Raw genomic sequence first — 18,842 nt, forward strand, 5'->3', positions numbered from 1 at the left:
TTGGCCAACATCCATGTCTTAATTTGCTATCCAAGCTGTCAGTTGCCCACATACATGTTTCTGCTAAGTAGGATGCCAGTTCCCGGGGAGGTCTTGGGAACTTAAACTTTACTCAACCCCTCCTCAAAATAGATGCCTTACAGTTTCTTATGTTGGAATCCAGCCCAGCAGCAGGTTATAAAAGTAAATACCATAAAAGCTTATACACAGACATAGGAAGTGCTGCTGGATGGTTAGTTCAGGTCCAGGCTTCTTATGAGTAACTATACAAAGCAGTTCTACTGACTTTTATCATGACTGGTTTCCAAGGGCACAGGACATAACAGAATATGTAATCAACTTGGGCATGGGAAAGTTTCCTAGTAGCAGCAGAAACATGTAAGTTTCCTTTTAATGGTAGGCTAGCCAGGTAACAATTAGCTAGGCCTTCACATTTTACCTAGGCCTTGGTCTTCCATCTAGGCCTCAATATTTTACCAAGACCTTAACATATACAAGGAAGTTCTACTTATCTTTCTGTATTATGCCTTCTGTAATACAGAATATTGTGTGGATATGTTGTTTGTTTCTTTCTTTCTTTTTTTTTTTTAAGTTTTCTTCAGATCAATATCTTATCTATCTGACATTATCTGATGACTTTGGTACCACACTATTAAGAAAATGTTGACAAACTATAAATAGCCTAACTGGATTGTGTAATTCAAGCTGTGAGTACAGGCATCTACATACCATCTAATCCAGTTTCTGTTCTGACTTTGGTGGCTCTTCAGTGGGAACAGGCATGCTAAGGAATCGATCATGACCTCGAACATCCATGGTACAGCTGCTTCTCATTGGAGCCAAAATCTATGCGGGATCATGGCAATAAAAGTTTGGAAAAAATTTACGTATATTAAATTGTCATTTATTTAACTCTATAGCTGTTTAACACATTAACTTTAATATTACATCCTAATATCCCATCTTAGTCACTTTTTTGTTAAATTCTTGTGAAACATCTAGTGCATTTTTTTTTCTATTTAAAATAGTTCTTCCTTTTCTTCTTTAGTTTCTGTAAAATTTTCGAATAGGTCTGTAAATAGATCAGTCTCCTTGGTATTTCTTTATTCAGGTTTTATCAGCTGCTGGGCACATTGACTGTAAGGACTTTAAAGTGAACGTTTCTTCGTGTTTTCTAAAAATACAAGAGTAAAGTTAAAGTATTTCTCAGAAGCCAATGCTCCGTTCTTTTTGCCACTAATAATCACACTTTGACGTTCACATCAGGATGGATGTGAGACGGGAGTTTTTGGCCCTATATTCTAAATGGCTTTTGCTCTGTCTCTGGAAAAGCAAGGCTTCTGTGCTACTAAAAGTTGAGATGGGTGTAATTGAGGAGTTGAAGTTAAAGCCCCATTATTGGACTTTAATAGGTTTGGAAGTTTTGAGGACATCACTAATTATTCCACTAATATTTTTTGCATCCGTGGTATTCATTTAGGCAACAGAGGGGAACAGTTACCAAGGCTATTAGAAAATTAATGTCTCACCTATTCCCTGCATGATAGAGGCAATTATTTGGTGGTTGTCTCTTAATGTTGGGCACCTGTACACATTAAAAATTCCAGATGAGGTCTTAGAGAAGTGTAAGTGGTTGCCTGTGTCTGAGTTTTCATTTTAAAATATAATCAAGGCAAGTCAAATGATAATCTCCAAAGTTGGCTTCTTTCCAAGCAAGTCTAGACATAGCTTTCTTCTTTCTGCCAGGAGAAAACATAAAAGGCAGTAAATCTAATCACCAGTCTCACCCCTTTCTCTTGGTAACTAGGTCATGAAACCTGGTATAACCTTTTACATATAAATAAGCTGATTAAAAAAAAACATATTAACTCTTTACAGAAACATGATTCATTCCAATGAGTCACTTTTCATTTTTAAGCATTAATTTAGACAAGATTATTAGCTGTTCTCTTTTTAATGACCTAATCAGTGATGACATGGGTTTATGCTTTTTATTTATGTATCTGTATCTTTCTGAACAAAAAAAAGATAGTTATGAATCTTCTTCAATTGTAAAAAATGGGTCCCTTTTGTATTTGTAAGTTTATATTTTTTAAAAAAGGTTTACCTATATTGAGAGTTTACATAAATGATTTATTTTCTATTCCTAAAAGATACTTTTTGTCTTTGACAATTTCTCATTCTTTACGTGGCTTTTAAACATCATTAATTAGTTGTGTATAACAGCACATGCCTTGAATCTCAGCAACAGGAGGCAGAGGCAAGATGATCTCGGTGAGTCTAATCAACCCTGCTCTACATAGTGAGTTTCAGGGCAGCCATGGCTAGATAGTGAGATCTATCTTAATTAATTAATGAATTGTTTCCAAAAATAAATTAATATCTGTTTCCCAATCTGAGTCTACTTTATCAAATATCCAAAGACTTCCTAGTTATGGATTTGACTCTTCTTTTACCTCAAAATCCTCATAATCTTTGTTTCTCCTTTGAGATTTATTTTCCTTCAAATTTTAATCTCTCCAGGACCATTATTTTCTAGGATTGTATGAGGTATATTTTGAGGTGAGAGTTTTGAAAACAAACTGCTCCATCAGTGGCCTGAACCTTGCTTTGGTGGACATCATTAGTCTTAAATGCCTAGATTTCAGATTTCCTGCGAACTCAAGCAGAATCCAGGACCACGTGACCTTCCAATTTCCATTATTTTCTCTTGCCTTGGGCAATGTGATAATACATGAACAGAGACTGCACCCCTAGATGGGGTGGGTGCATCTGCTTGTGCAATCAAAGGGAGACTTTGACCCACAGTAGTTGGTGATAGGGTTTAAGCTGTGCAACTCTCAAAGCAGTTTTGTAGCAGCAGCAAACACATAGCTGGAGAGAAGGGAGGAATATTCTCCCATTCACAGTGAGACTTGTGCTTTCTGGGAAGAGAGTCCTATTAAACCCTCTTCCATGAGCAAACCCTGCTACCTGCTCTCCCAGCCCCTCATAATAATGAAGGAGGAGAGGGAAAAGGATGACATCCAAGCAGAAACCACCATCAACATCAAGGTTTTCACATTCTTAGCTAGAAACATCATCTATACAAGTCGATACACATCTATAATCATAGCACTTGAGGCTGGCCCCAAGGACTTCCTGGGGTACATAATGAGACACTATAAAAGTAAACAAACAAAAAACTGAATAAAGTAAAGTATTAAGTAAATAATAAGATTTACATATTACATTAGTGTTTCTACTTATCCATTCTGGCATTTATAACTATGTATGCAATATACATTCTTTCTCCTGGGTCTTTTCATTAGCAACTTAGGTTTCAGCAGATTCACTAGGACCTAATTCCTGTCTCCTAGAGAGGTGTTTTTGTACCATGTCTTTACATGGTAGAAGTAGATAAAGGGACACTTAGCCCCTCCTATAAACTCTACCCTCTTACAACCAATCACTATCCAAAAGCCACTTCCCTACACCACACTACACTATAGGATTATTTTTCAAAATACCAGCTTTGAAAGAACCATGGGCACTTACATTCTGGCATTGCATTTATTATTTTTCTCCTCATCTCCTTCTTGCGTCTAGGGGGAAAAGATCTTAGAATGGTTTACTCTTTGTTTTCAAGGGGTTTTAAATCCCTGTTATTCTGACATATTAGATTGTGTGGATGTAGAGTAAGACCCACGCTGTTGGACTACCACCCACCTGTATGATTATCCATAGTTTACTGATCTCTGTGGCCTCTCTCATTCACTTGAAAAATAAAGAGTAGATTAACAGTGAGAGTGTATGTGTGAGGAGTCACACAGCACTGGAAACTGAATGATGGGCAGATGTTAGTTAGCTAACACTGAAGTGTGCACCCATGCCATACACACCCTGGCCCTGCCAGAGCACAGACTGCTACATCAGAACCTAAGCTCCATTTGAAGCCTGACTTTACAAGATTAGCTCTTTCTGGAGAGGCACCGGTCTGGCTATGTTTCGGTGAAGAGGTGGAGGTTAGAAACTCTAGAAAGTGGTGGTAGAGTCCTGAACTACAAAAATAGGTAAAGCAGTGCAGTTAGCATCAGAGTAAAAGCTTTGTCTTAATGGAAAAAACAAATATGCTTTTATAGTTTTAAGAGGAAAAGGTTAGAGTGACAGGGTAATGATAGCATGTTCCACGTGTGGAGACCTGGGAGAGGCACTGATCGCTGCGAATGTGCCTTTGATGGGAGAGGAGGGTCGGCTACGACTCTTAAGATTGTAAGAGCTGACAGATGTCACAGGTAAAGATATTCTACTCCCAAGATGAACAGCTGAGAAATGTCACACTTGATATCCTGAAATTCCATGTAAATTAGAATGTGCACATCTCTAGAGGAGACGGAAGAAGATGCCGTAAACAAGCGGGCTAAGTTATCCACGCAAGACAAGTTGCTGTTTACAGAAAAGGTTTTCTAAGTGGAGCAAAACACACTTTGGAACTCAGATTGTGAGTTTGTGGTTACACTCATCTTCCTGATTGTTTAGATTCTCCATCTTCAGTCGTAAGGTCTATTCTTATGATTCAGTTGATCCAAGGGACAAAGACAAGATAACCACAGTGTGATTTTGACAGGGGAGCAGAGGGGGACGGGAACTCCAAACCTAATGTCTCAAGGGGGAGGGCAAACCTGAAAATTCACTAGCAACTGAGGTTTCAGCCGTGATGAGTGCATTGTGCTGTGATGAGTACGCATTAGGGTTTAATCTTCCTGAGACAGGACATTTCCCTAGGGCCGATGCCTCCGTGAGATTTAGCGCTAGAGCAGCGATCAGGCAGTGCACTCATCAAGGAATGTCACTAGCCTGAGAATTGAAGACAAATAGCCAAGTATGCCATCTACGTGAAACATGCACTTTAAAAGAAGTAAGTTGAAGAGGAAAACAGAGAACTAAATATTGACATCCTCGGATTCAGTAATAAGTGGAGAGTTTTGTGTGTGTGTGTGTGTGTGTGTGTGTGTGTGTGTGTGTGTGTGTGTGTGTGTGTTTTCTGTATATAGTATGTGAGTTTCAATTGAGGAGGAAGATTTGGAAGACTGAGGCAAATGGGACTTGGAAACAAGGAAAACAAGAAAATATAAATAAAATCAAAGATGATTATAAAAACCAAGTGCATGCTCACTGACCTCAATAAGAAATCAATTATTAATCTATTATGTCTTAAGGGAACTATAATCTTATATGTCTAAAATGACAAGTCTAAATTAATTGAGGTTTTGAGTGCTTAAGTGTCTATTTATTGACACAAACATATTATAGAAAAGCAAACCCTTCTTGCTATTGTTAATGCGAATTTAACAGCTCTAATAGTTAGAATCTCTAATGGTCATGCTGTTCTTAGCCATTAAATATAATTACATAGACATAATTTTCAGCACATCAAATCATAATGTAGCATAGATAGATAGATAGATAGATAGATAGATAGATAGATAGATAGATAGATAGATAGATAGATGCCTATTTACAATAACATATATGGGATATAATTCATCTCATTGACAGATAAGAAACAGAAGTTAAAAGTGAGTTTCAAAGGGGGGACTTATTGAAATCCCCCTCAACATAAAACAAAATGTAAGAGTAAGCAAACAAAATCTGTTTAGAACTATTCAGAGCAGAAAGCAGAACGCAGACAGTGATGATGCTCTCTATGATAAGGTATTTGTGCTGTAGACAGGATCTCTTATGAACATCACCTGTCAATAAAACAGCTGATAGCCAATGAGCTGGGTCAGGAAATAAGAAGGAGGTAGGACACTGGCAGGGAGAGAGAGGATTCTGGGAAATAGAGATAAAAGAGAGACGCTAGACAGACCAAGGAGACAGTCATGAACCATCAGGGAGAGGCTGAGGAGACCCTAAGGAAGAAGGAGAACAGAATAGTTTAAATGTGTTAAATAAGTAATGAGCTAGTCAAAGGGACTGAGCTAAGGCTTGTGGCCTAGGTATTTAATAACTGTTAGTCTCAGAATCATTATTAATGGCCACTAAGGGGCCGGAAGGGAAAATGGATTTAAAAATTATTTTTTACATGCTACCTTTGTACATCCTAACCCAAATTTCAAATTGTGTGCCGAGTTTTATGGCTGGCATTTTGTGAGTCAGAATGTATTTAGACATGTCATATTTTATCAGTTCTTTCATGAGAACATTTGACCCTTGTCTGTGTGTGTCTGTAGGGCAGGTTCTTTAAGCCACCCGACTCAGGTCTCTCAGAAGATACGGTCCTAAACTGAACTTGGGCGCACTAGGTGTTGCTCCAGAGCTAATCAGCTGCTGTCATTTTCTACTTTACCTCTATAGGCAACCATCATCCAACTCTATGTTCTTGTTAGAGAGAGGAGAGCGCTCCCAAAATCGAGACGCTCCCAGCAGCTGGTGTGTGACTACCTCCAGAAGTGAGATGCTTAAGTTGCTGAGCTTAAGTTGGTGTCCCTTGAAATGAAAGGGGGCTAAAACTGTATAACACACAAAAACAGAGCATCAGGGATTCAAATATCTACCAAACCTGCTCTTGTAAAAAACTGTATTTCATTTCTACTATTTTTATGATCATAATATGCAAAATTCTAAAATGATATTTCTGAGTTTTATATAGAGTGATGATTTGCTTCAGAAAAAAAGCTTGCTACCAGAAATACCTCAGTCATTTATTATGAAATATGACTGGGTTGTGGTTTTCATGATGTAATAAATTAGGGAGCAAAACAATTTTTTTTGAAATGGGAAGTTAGTCAGGAACTGTGTGATTTAGTTAAAGTACCAAGCAACCGCTATGATTGTACAGTAACTATCTTTTCTATGTAAATTTCACTGTGTTACTAGCATTTATCTGCAAATTAAACAGGATTGAGCCTCGCAACCCAAACCTTAGTGAAAGACTTGAGCCATAGAGTAGGACTTGTGCTGAATCTATCTATAAACTTGGAAAATGAGCAAACCTAAGCAATAATATAGCCAGGTCAATTGGCTTCCCTGAGGGGTGTGGGTCTGACTGAGGCAGGAGTGTAGACATGAATGGCTGCAGAGTTTCAATTTTTAATATACATATTGACCCCACAGATATGCATATTTTTCAAAATGTATTGCTCTGTACAGTCATAACTTAATATACTTTAGGCATGGCTATTATATTTCAAAGTTTACATTAACAATAGATTTCTTTGAAGAGAAACCTTAATGCTAACCAAAAGTTAAAAGTTGAATGAATCAAAATCAAATCTGTGTATGTATGTGCTGGGTGCATGTGTTTATGTATATGTAGGGGTGTGTGTGTGTGTGTGTGTGTGTGTGTGTGTGCATGTAGAAGCCAGAAGGCAACCTGAAGTGTTGTGCCTCTGGTGTTATTCTTCTTGGGAGTCTCTCAGTGGCCTGAAGTCACCAAGTAAGCTAGGCAGGCTGGCCAACACAGGAGAGGTAGAAACAGGAGAATCCCTGGGGTTCACTGGTCAAACACACCCAGATATTTTTTATGTGATAATTGGGAATCAAACTCAGGCTTCATGCTTGCAAGACCATTGCTTTATTAACTGAGCCATCTTCCCAGCCCCTTGTCCAAGCCTCTTTGGTTGATTGGACACTCATAGCAAATGTACTCAGAGTATGGACAGTAATATCTCAGATTTAGATTCTGAGCTTAATTTTAGTTGTGAACACTTTTTTTTTCCGTCTGCTATTCTCCATGAAATGAATATAGCCATCACAGTTCAACGCTCTAAAAGGTTAACTTTAATTACTCATTCTTTCTCCTGTAAGTGAGAATGGAAAGCTAATTGAAATCTCATCCCTGGAATGCCAGTGCCCAAACCCAGCTGTGCTAAGCCAAACATAAGACCACATGAGAAAATGAGCTGAAGTAGCATGCTTACCCTCCTCTCACTGAGGAACCTTAGCAACTGGGGTTATGCTGTTGCTGGGGGGAATTAAACGATGTAAGCAATGTAAGAAGAAAGAGCTCACTTTGGTTCGAGTTTGAGGATAATGCACATCATACCAAGAAAGGCATGGCAGCAGGACCCATGAGGCAGCTTGACACATTGCATCTGTAGTCGCCCAGATGGTTTCTGGTGTCCGCATGGCTTCCTCCACCTTTCCATCTCCTTTGGTTTGAGACACTAATCTAGGGATCCGTACTGCCCACGTTTAGGGAGCATCTCCCCTCCTCCATTAAATGACTCTGGAAATGACCCCGCAGCCACGCCCACAGATGTTTCTCCTGGGTAATTTTGAATCCAGTCAAGTTGGCAACCAGAGTTAACCATGACAGCAACTTAGGCAAGTTGTAATTTGTTTTCTGTCTCGAGTTGAAGTATCTGGGTTATTTAGTATAAGATACTTCCCTTGTTGTGCAGATGGGCCATCCTGAAATGCTTGAAATATTTGGAGTATATCGAAAGCCAAGTTAAGTTATATGATATTTAATAATGTGAGCTATTATTTCTTATAGTCATTGTTTACATACCAGCACTAACGCTCTGTAACTCAGTTAGATCAAGTGAGAATCCTGGTTCTTTTGCCACCTAAGCCTCATTTCAAATTCTTGGTGGTCATAGATGGCTAACTTCTGCTGCTAGGATTAGAACAGTTTGAGATGTTCCCTATCAGCACCCAGAACATTTTAGTAGACATCACTACTCTATATAGCTAGAATGGTAGCTTCCTTAGCAGTATTTTTCTTGCTACTAAATTAATTTGGCATATCTCTCAGAGTTTTAATGCAAACTAAAAATGCATACTATATCACAGTTTAGGTTAAGTGCTGATAAAAATGTGAATAACCATGTAATAGAAAAATGCTGAAAAACAGAAATATGAATTATGTGTATCCTGGATAACTTACATGTAGCCTGCTGACATTATCTGATTCTCTTATCCACAATGTTTTTAAATATGTGTTCTGTTTTGAATATATTTTATGTGCTTTTCCACTACCCGAAACACAACGACCATGGCAGAATTAGAAAAACAATTACCTTTAGATGTCCTATCACAGCGTGCGTTTCTTATCTGCATTCACTCCTTCCTGTTTTCCTCTTGCATTTGGCCTTTTCATGTTATATACTCAAAATTTAAAGTGAAAAATGTAATGTGAAGGTTCACAGCTCCCACTCCAAATCCCTCTTCTACCTGTATAAGAATTAACTGGGTTATATAGACGTTGGTCTCTTATTTGGATATATTATATATTTATTTATTTTCATTTTTTATAGTGCTTAAACATTTTTTAAAGTGCTTTTTATTTTATGTGTATGGGTGTTTTGTCTGCATGCATGGCTAGGTACTACTTGCATGCCCGGTGCCTACTACACAGGTCATGAGAGCATCAGGTCCAGGAACTGGAGTTACAGATGGTGCTAAGTTATCACGTTGTTGCTGGGAACCGAACCTGGATCCCCCAGAAGAGCAGCCAGTGCTCTTCAGTCCTGAGAACCACTCCAGACCACACTATTTCTTTCTGAAGTGATTTACTTTGAAATAAATCTGAACCTGACATCCAGAAAACTTCTCCTTAAATAGAAGGCATAGAACCAATGCAATTGTATTCTGTTCTTAGCCATTTTTAAGAAAAAAGTGGAAAATCTGAATAGTTATTACCTTTTGCTACTTAAATGATATGAACCATAACTTCCTGGCACTAGGAACCTCGTTTAATCAGAGGAATTACAAAAGAGAAAGTTAGCATCTATCATACTCTGATCTTGCTGTAAGATTAACTAGTTGGCATATACTCACATATCCATAAAAGTATTTATGAAAAACTACGTCTGACTTATTTTAATTTGATGTGTCAGTATACAGTTCTTTATGTCTCCTGCCTCTTAGACGACATGCTAGGTCAAAACTTTGATTTGTGTTTGTTTTTGGTTTTCCTTTTACTTTTGTTTTTGTTTTGTTTTATTTTGGAGGGAAAGAGAAGGTGAAGTTTTGTGAATAGAGAAGTAAGAAGGGACCTGGTAGGAGTTGGAGAAAAGAAAAGCATAACACACACACACACACACACACACACACACACACACACACACACATAGTTTTTCAAGACAGGGTTCCTCTGTATAGCTCTGGCTGTCCTGGAACTCACTTTGTAGACCAGGCTGGCCTCGAACTCAGAAATCTGCCTCCTCTGCCTCCTGAGTGCTGGGATTAAAGGTGTGCACCATCACACCCAGCATAACCAAAATATATTAATGAAAAAATTAGAGACAAAAATTACAAAAAGAAATTACTGAAAATATGGAGTGGGGGAGTACCCACAGTTATGTGATGATCTTCAAGTAACTAATAGATTCTACCATGCCCATCATTTGTATCCATAGCCTAAATTAGAATTCGTCCTCATAGATGTGTAAAACTTAATTGATTGACTCCTTGTGTGTTGTAATAACTGTCCCAGAGCCATTGGGATGGAAACTATTTTATATGCAGAGGTAACTTCTGCATATGCATAATGGTATTCAGAGAAATGGAATATTAGGAGAAATGTTCTGTGCTATTGTTACACAAGTAGCCTTAGAAGTAGAAAAAAGCTTTCCTGTAGCTTTTTCTTCTTTCCAACTGATGATTTGTCATCTGGTTTTCTCTTCCTAGGCCACCGACAGGGACACGGGTAATTACAGTGCCATGGCCTACCGGCTCATCATACCGCCGATTAAAGAGGGCAAAGAGGGGTTTGTGGTGGAAACATACACAGGTCTCATCAAGACAGCCATGCTCTTCCACAATATGAGAAGATCCTACTTCAAGTTTCAAGTGATTGCAACTGACGACTACGGGAAGGGGTTGAGCGGGAAAGCAGACGTACTGGTAAGCGCATGTGTGAGGGGCATGAGACACAAGCCTGGAGTGAGTGTTTTTAGCTATTTGCACTTTCAATAATACTTTGAAATAGACTCTCTAAAATGTAAATCTTATTACATTTTCATCAGGGTATATGGCCTTTCTAGTTAAAAAAGAAAAAAAAACAGAATACATGTTGTGGTAGCTTATATTGCAATATGCGTAATTTTCTTTGTTAGGCAGGGTCTCCAAAGATGGCAGATGCTTAACTGAGTTGCATGTGTCTACATAAAACAGTGTCCCTTTCTTTTGTTTCTCTTGAGCTGAATACAGTTTCAAGGGTATATCATCTCAAGGGCAATTGGGTTCTGACTTTAGCCAAAACATCTAATACCAAAGAGGACACAGAGGTTGTTTGGATTTCTCACTGATAAAACTAATAACAGTTATACCTTGGATGAGTGTTGAACATTTGTCATATCAAGAAAGAATCCAATAAAATCTAACCTATCTATACTCTCATACATCCTAGAACATTACACATCTTGTTTGATTCTCATCTAGTTAACCTTCACCTACATGTAGGCATCAGGGATAAAATGGTATTTTCTCAGATGCTGAAGAACCCAAGTCACCAACATTGTGTATGTTGATAGTATTCTCCTTCAAAAGAAAGCTTCATTGTAGTTAAAACAGGCCAATATCAGCCAAGAAACCTTTAATATAAAATATTACGGGTGATGTAGATTTTTAATCAAACACAGGCCTGTAAACCTTACATGAAATAATGTATTTTTTTTCCTTTCTTATATTTAAGAAGTGTATATTGTGGAGCTTAAGGGATAAACAATAAGGTTAGTGTGCTGAGTATAAATTAGATGTTATAAACTAAACATAAGGAAATATAGATAATCATTATGTATAATGTAATAGTGAAACATGTGAACAATATGAAGCTCATGCTTTATGTTTAAAATTCAAAGTAATTGTATAGTAATTATAAACCATATGCTTAATGTATGTGTTTCTATGTACTTATATGTGGACATTTACTAAATATTTATATGTTTATGAAGAAATACATTCATTTCAAAGAAATCATAATATGTTTTATGTATATGATATATATACATATATATACACACATATATGTGTGTGTATATATATATATACATACATATATATTTCTATTATAAGCAGTCAGCATCAGGAAAGTCATTGCAAAAATGATTTTCATAGTAACACATGCAAACTTTTTTGTTAAGAGAAAGGCCATATAAAGTCCATATGCAGAGGGTGTGAGGGTGATCAATGTCAAACCCAAGATGATAGATGAGGACAGGACTGAGTAACTCAGTTAGTCATTCAGTATGCAGCGCATGAGAGGGAACACAGATGATGGAAGGCCTAAAGGCAGAAGCCAGTGGTTTATGTGAGACACGGAAGCCACGTGAAATACCTAGAACTGTTTGCTAAAGCAATAGATAGTCGTTGAAGGCGATTAGTAAGAGTAGAGTGTAGCCGGGGGTGGTGGTGCACGCCTTTAATCCCAGCACTCAGGAGGCAGAGGCAGGCAGATTTCTAAGTTCGAGGCCAGCCTGGTCTACAAAGTGAGTGCCAGGACAGCCAGGGCTACATAGAGAAACCCTGTCTCGAAAAGAAAAAGGAGAGAGAGAGAGAGAGAGAGAGAGAGAGAGAGAGAGAGAGAGAGAGAGAGAGAGAGAGAAGAGTGTAAGGCGTGTCTTTATACCATTTATGATTGTTACTTTATCAAGGAAGGGTTCTTATAGTCCATATGGATTCTTTGCTGGTTTTGTTTAGTGTGTCCTTCATGCTGCTCACTGACACAGTGATCCTCAGGCTACAATGTGGTCATTTCTCAATCTTTGCTCTTTCCTCAGTGTCCAAACTCAGCTCCCTGCTCCCCCCACCACCGCACCCCTGTGATCTTCCTCCACAGGTTGGCTCGTGTTTTTTAAGGTTATTCTTCCCGTGTTCCACACCATACTTCCTTGCGTTCCTTCCCTTCACGACTCCTGGCTCCATCCTGTTCCATCATTTGAAGCTATAGTTACCTGTGTCATCACTTCTAAACCGTCATTTCAAACCTACCACCCTTAATCATGATATCGAACGTACCCATACAATTTCACCACTCTTGTTCCCAGCAAGACATTCAATCCATCCTAATTGAATATTTTCCTTCTCGTACATTCTCTTATGAGAAACCTACATGTTCCCCATGCTTGATTAACTAATACATGGTGCTTTAATCAATCCAAATAAATGGTCCATGATACAAAAAGTAACTTCCTTTCCTTGCATATTCCTTAGTCACGATCTCTGTGGAAACGAAGCCAATGGATTTGTTTCATTGATTTACATACAAACCCATTGAGGCTGAAAAGTCCCGTACTGTCATTCTGTGTGTTGGAAAGCCAGAGAAGGTAACAAAATCCTCCAGTATAAGAAAACCCAAGTGTATGAAATTTGAAAGTGAACAATGCAAATCTGACCCTGAGAATTCTCAGTGTCACAGAGGCAAGGTCAGTGTACAGAGTCAAAAGCCTGGCATCTTTGTCCATAAAAACATGTCTTCTTGGCAAGGAAGAACCAGAGAAAGAAAGGATTTTCGTTTTTGTGTTGTATATCGTCTGGGACTCCAAGCATCTACACAGCAAGCTCATGGTCAGGGGAGGTGGACTCCATGGTTCCCAGTCAATCCCCAGGTATAACATCAATCTCTGTATTGTACTCCATTGAAAGAACATAGAATTCTGACTCTACAAGGTCTCTGCTCATGCTGACAGTATCTTGAGAAAATGTGCACAAAAGTGTGCTTACCTACACCTTAAATGATCTCATTTGTCTAGTAGCCAGGCCAACACCTTGGGTTTGGTTACTTACCATATCACCGTGACTTCTTGTTTACTTTGCTTGCTTTATTTTCTTCTCATCTGGCTGCATTTATGCTTGACAAGGCTCAGGCCATGTGTTCTATTTATTGTCTCTCTCACTGACTTGGCAAGATGTTTAGTAGCATAACTTTAAAATATCATCTATGTAATAAAAATGCTCAAATCTCACAGCTGATTCATAAATAGCAAGCACTATCTGTCTCTATCAATCATCTACTTTGATTTTTCTATCTATCTATCCATCTATCATGTGTCTTTCCACCAATCATCTGCCTAGCTATCAAAAACAACTAACACCTTTAAATATTTTGTATGATGAATTGGAAGACCTTTCAATATTTTGTATGACAAATTGGAAAGAATAAAAAGAAATGATGGCTGTCTCAAAAAAAAAAAAAGGGATTCAATTTGAACTACCCATTTTTTCATAGAATAATTTTTTTATTTGAAGGAACAACTTAGAGACAAAATATGTTTATTCAAGATGAATATTTAAAGTCATTTACAGAAGAATGAATGAAGTAAGTCTTTCATGTCAAGGGAAACAACTGGTAGTAATTTTTTCTGATGACAGCGTTGGAACCTTCCAGTTTGAATTGTGACACTAAAAGGCTTGTGTTTCCCACTGTGAACTTGACAGCTTCTCATTATCCAGTGACTACTCTGATGAGATTAGTGGTCATAATTAAAAAACATTTCTTTTTTCATTTTGTATAATGAAATGTGTCAGTATTTGAAAATTTTGAACTAATATTATCCAAATGGCAAAGACAACATGTTGAAATTCATCATAATGTCAAACATGGGAGTACACTCCTGTAATTCAACCTTTGGAGAAGGGCAGACATGAAAATACAAAATTCAAGGCCACCATCAGGTACATACAGAGTTCTAGCCCAATCTAGGCTATGTGATATTGTTATCTAAAACAGAAGTAACCAAATATTGATTTGAAGTACAAACAAAAGATTCTCTAAGAACTATAAGAAAAATGAATAGATTTTCATATGTGTAATTATTGCTTCATATTTCAAATGAAATCCAGGGTTGTAGAAATTAACATTTAAATTTTGGTACAGTCTCAATGAAGAAAATGCACAATGGTCTGTTGTAGTAATTATTTAATCTTAGTTGGCGGTTTCTACCCTGCCTTTGATCATTAAGTTTCCAGATAAAAGCCACAAAACTTGTATATTTCTAATAATCCTTAATTAGCACTAGAGCTGGGCAGATATACCTCCCAATCAAGAACCCTAAGATATGACTTTCCATGCTCCATCTTGCCTGCTAATATTCCAAATGGCCTGTCCTCATGGCCAATTTCCATGAGCTTTTACCCCATGGTTTCTTCTTTTCTCTCTGTTCTCTCTCTCTTCTCCTCAGACCTCAAACCCAGGAACTAGAACTCTACCGACCTCTCTTCTGCCCAGACATATTGGCTTTTGGCATCTTTATTCAACCAATAGTTTTAAATTAAGGAGCAAGGTCACATAGCATCAATTGGTGTATGTGAGGATACTCCTAAAACTGGGACAACCAAATTTTGGGGGCCAGTTATTATAAAACATAGCAAAAGACCAAACCTCAACAGTGATCCTAAAAAGGGCTATTAAACCATTCCTTTCATTTTACTACAAGCAAACTCCAGTTATGAAGCACAGTTACAGTCCCTAAGGAGAGGACAAGTGTGAGCAAACACTGTCTATTGGTCTTGTGTAGGTGCTGAGCACCATGACATGCTCTGGGCCACAGTGAAGTCTGTGGGAAGTTTGAGAGGAAACTGGATTCCAAAGACTCTATTGACAAAGTCAAATGTCTCCATGGGGCATTTCATATGATTACATGTTGGAGATTGTATCCAACATGTGTTGAACTGTTTTAAATACTTGATTAAAGGCATAATTAAAACAATTTTGTTAACATTTATCTTTCTAATATGAAATTTAAATTTCTAATGTGAATTTAATATTATGTAGGGTCAGTTATTAGTGACTTCTGCATGTTCTATAGGATGGCAATGTTGACTTTTACAGGATTAAGCGAAGGAGGTGAAAAAATGGCTTGTAAGGAAGAACTAAATGACCTAGATGTAAAATATGTACATAGCAAAGCTGTCACTCGACCTTTGTGACAGTCATATGCTTCTTCTCTTTATTTTGACCACAGTTATTCTTTTTTTTTAATTACTCTTTTTTTTAATTAGGTATTTTCCTCGTTTACATTTTCAATGCTATCCCAAAGGTCCCCCATACCCACCCCCCCAATCCCCTACCCACCCACTCCCCCTTTTTGGCCCTGGCGTTCCCCTGTACTGGGGCATATAAAGTTTGCAAGTCCAAAGGGCCTCTCTTTCCAGTGATGGCCGACTAGGCCATCTTTTGATACATATGCAGCTAGAGACAAGAGCTCTGGGGTACTGGTTAGTTCATATTGTTGTTCCACCTATAGGGTTGCAGTTCCCTTTAGCTCCTTGGGTACTTTCTCTAGCTCCTCCATTGGGGGCCGTGTGACCCATCCAATAGCTGACTGTGGACCACAGTTATTCTTACTCTGTCACACAATGCATCCCAACAGGATATACATGAATATCTCTAAAATATTTTAAATCAGCCTGTATAGAGAAAAAGCAAGCAATTATATAATGGTATTTTAAGTTATAATACAGTACATTGTAAATTTTTGGAAATATTTACATAGCGATTTCAATGTATAATTAAGACAAATATTATATTCTTAAATGCTTACATGAGTTTAGGGCAGATGGTTTAAAAGGCAAAACTCAAGATCCAGATTTCTTTAAAGACTAAAACCTAAGCTATAATTTATTATTCTCCTTGTAGTAGTATCTTTTATATATAAATCCCAGTAGTGATGCAGTCTTCTCTACCCACCCAATGTTCTGGGTTCCCGAATGAAAGACACACACACACACAGAAGAGAGAGAGAGAGAGAGAGAGAGAGAGAGAGAGAGAGAGAGAGAGAGAGAGAGAGAGAGAGCCTTTATTTTTTGATATACCTAAACAGCTCAATGGCTGGGTCACTTCCTAACCTCCATGTAGCTACTCCACCTCCCCCCAAAATTCCCAAGTTATTACTTACTAAATCCTATATTTTGTCTTTGTTGCCCTAGACCCAGTAAAGCAGCTCTCTTGGGCTGCTCTCACCCCAGCTCCTACATGGTGGCTATGCTCTCTGTCCCATACTTTCTCAGGTTGTGGCATCTCTCCTCTCCTTTCCTCTGCCTGGTGGATCTCCTTCTTTTTCCTGCTGTGCTCCCAGAAGGAGAGCAACCATTAGGATGAACAGCTATCAGAAGATATGCCCAATTACCAAGTGTGAATTTCATTCTTTTTTTTAATATAAAGCAGAGACATCAATTCAACTCAACAGCCAAATCTTACCTGTCAGCATCACACACTGCTGCTCACTCCAAGTCTGGATGGAGCCTTTGTTGACCTAATAAGCATTGTTTCTTGCTGTGTGGAATTGGCAAAAAGTAGCACAAACAATAAACCTCATCAGAAGAGGCCAAAAAAAAAGGCAGATAAACAACAGTCATTAGTCCATACAATACCCCAACTCCTTTGATTGTTTATAACATAGTTCCTTGGACTTGGGTTAGCACTCCCTTGATTAAATCCTACTTTTACCCAAGGTAAGAAGGCACCAGTTTGATTGTCCTGTGTTCTTGCTGTTGCTTCCTTCTACCCATCCATTCAATGATTCCTTTCCTCTACTCATTCATTCATTGAGTCTTTTCCTTTACTCATTCACTTATTGATTCCCTTGCTCTACACATTCATTAATTGATTCCTCTACTCATCCGTTCATTGATCCTTTTGGTCCTTGTTCATTCTAATACTTGAGAAATGTGCCCAAGTTTTAGTCTTTTCAGTATGTAGTATACCTGATTTTTGGATCTGTATTAATAAAAATCTGGTGTGAAATTCATACTTATACAAAGTCAATAATTGGTAGAGGGTGTTGAGTCAGGGTCTCATTCTGAACCCCAAGTTTGCCTCTCCTCCCATGTGGGATTTCAAACATGGGATACCACCATGCCTGACCAAAGGGGTAACTTTTAAAGTGTCTGCTGAAGGCCCAATTTATGAAGGTATGGTAAGGTACATATGGGACCATGAAAGCGCTAAATAATGAGACCCTCCACAGCCCACAATGTCACCTCAGCATCCTTTCTGAAAGTATAAGTAGGAATTGTTTCATCACCAACTCCCTGGGATAGCTCTTGACCCTGAGGTAGATGCCAGCAGCAAGGGATAGGACAGGGCTTCAGCCTACAGAGACTGGGATCTAATTACTGCACTTCCTGTTGTGGCTGCCTTCCTTCAGACTGCTGGTGCTGACTGGAACCCTGCTGATCGTTCCTAGTTCAATGTTTAAAAAAGGGGGGGAAGAAAAGAGAGGGAAAGCAAAAGAAGAAAGGGGTCAAAGATAGAAGGAAGAAAAGGGGGAGGGAGAAGAAAGGGGAGAGGAAGGGAATGTGGAGGAAGAGAGGAGAAGGGAAGAGGGTGAAAGAGAGGTGCAACTTTTAGAGCCACACTCCTATTTTGCCCATTTTACTACTAAAAACTCAAAAACAAAGAACTTTTCTGTGCATGTAGGTGCAGCTGCCTATGAGGCGTGAGAAGCATGGAGTTCAAACTGCCCACTGCTTGACTGTTGCTGTATAAAATGGATTCTTAATATAGACTTTGAAATGATATATAAGCTTCACACCATATTAGGCTCATACAAAATTCGAACAGTCTCCTATTGAGCTGTGAATATTTTCTGTAATATCTCAGACTTATTTCCTTGGAAACCTAAATGGTGCAGCAGGTCTGGACAGGTTTTCCTACTTGGCAATGCTCAGGGGAAGCCAGCAGGGGTTGTCCTCTCACAGGAGCATACGCCCTCAGATTGCAGATCTCTGCTTCCCATCAGATAATACTTTGTCTACTTTTGTTATTTAAATTCCCCGTCTGATTCCTAGAGGTTTCACAAACCCATCAATTAAGAACTGCATTTAGATAACTTGAAACCAATATGAAAATTATAAGGCAATGTGAATGCACTTCCTACCATAAATTATGTTGTGATGTTTTGGACTAACTA

At 38.3% G+C, this 18,842-nt stretch overlaps 1 protein-coding gene across 33 annotated transcripts in view; it reads left to right on the plus strand.

The window, feature by feature from the left end:
- Nucleotides 1-18,842, plus strand: part of Pcdh15 (protocadherin 15) — a 1,553,555-nt gene that overhangs the window by 1,477,116 nt on the left and 57,597 nt on the right. For all 33 annotated transcript variants that reach the window (XR_001779427.2, XR_001779431.2, XR_001779430.2 and 30 more), the window contains one exon: nt 10,621-10,836. Coding sequence is in view for 16 of the 33 variants with exons in the window: in XM_017313785.2 (XP_017169274.1) it covers nt 10,621-10,836 (216 nt within the window). In the remaining 17 variants the exon portion in view is untranslated. The remainder of the gene's footprint in view (nt 1-10,620; nt 10,837-18,842) is intronic.

Source organism: Mus musculus, chromosome 10 (assembly GCF_000001635.26).
Source record: "Mus musculus strain C57BL/6J chromosome 10, GRCm38.p6 C57BL/6J".
NCBI classification, from domain to species: domain Eukaryota; kingdom Metazoa; phylum Chordata; class Mammalia; order Rodentia; family Muridae; genus Mus; species Mus musculus.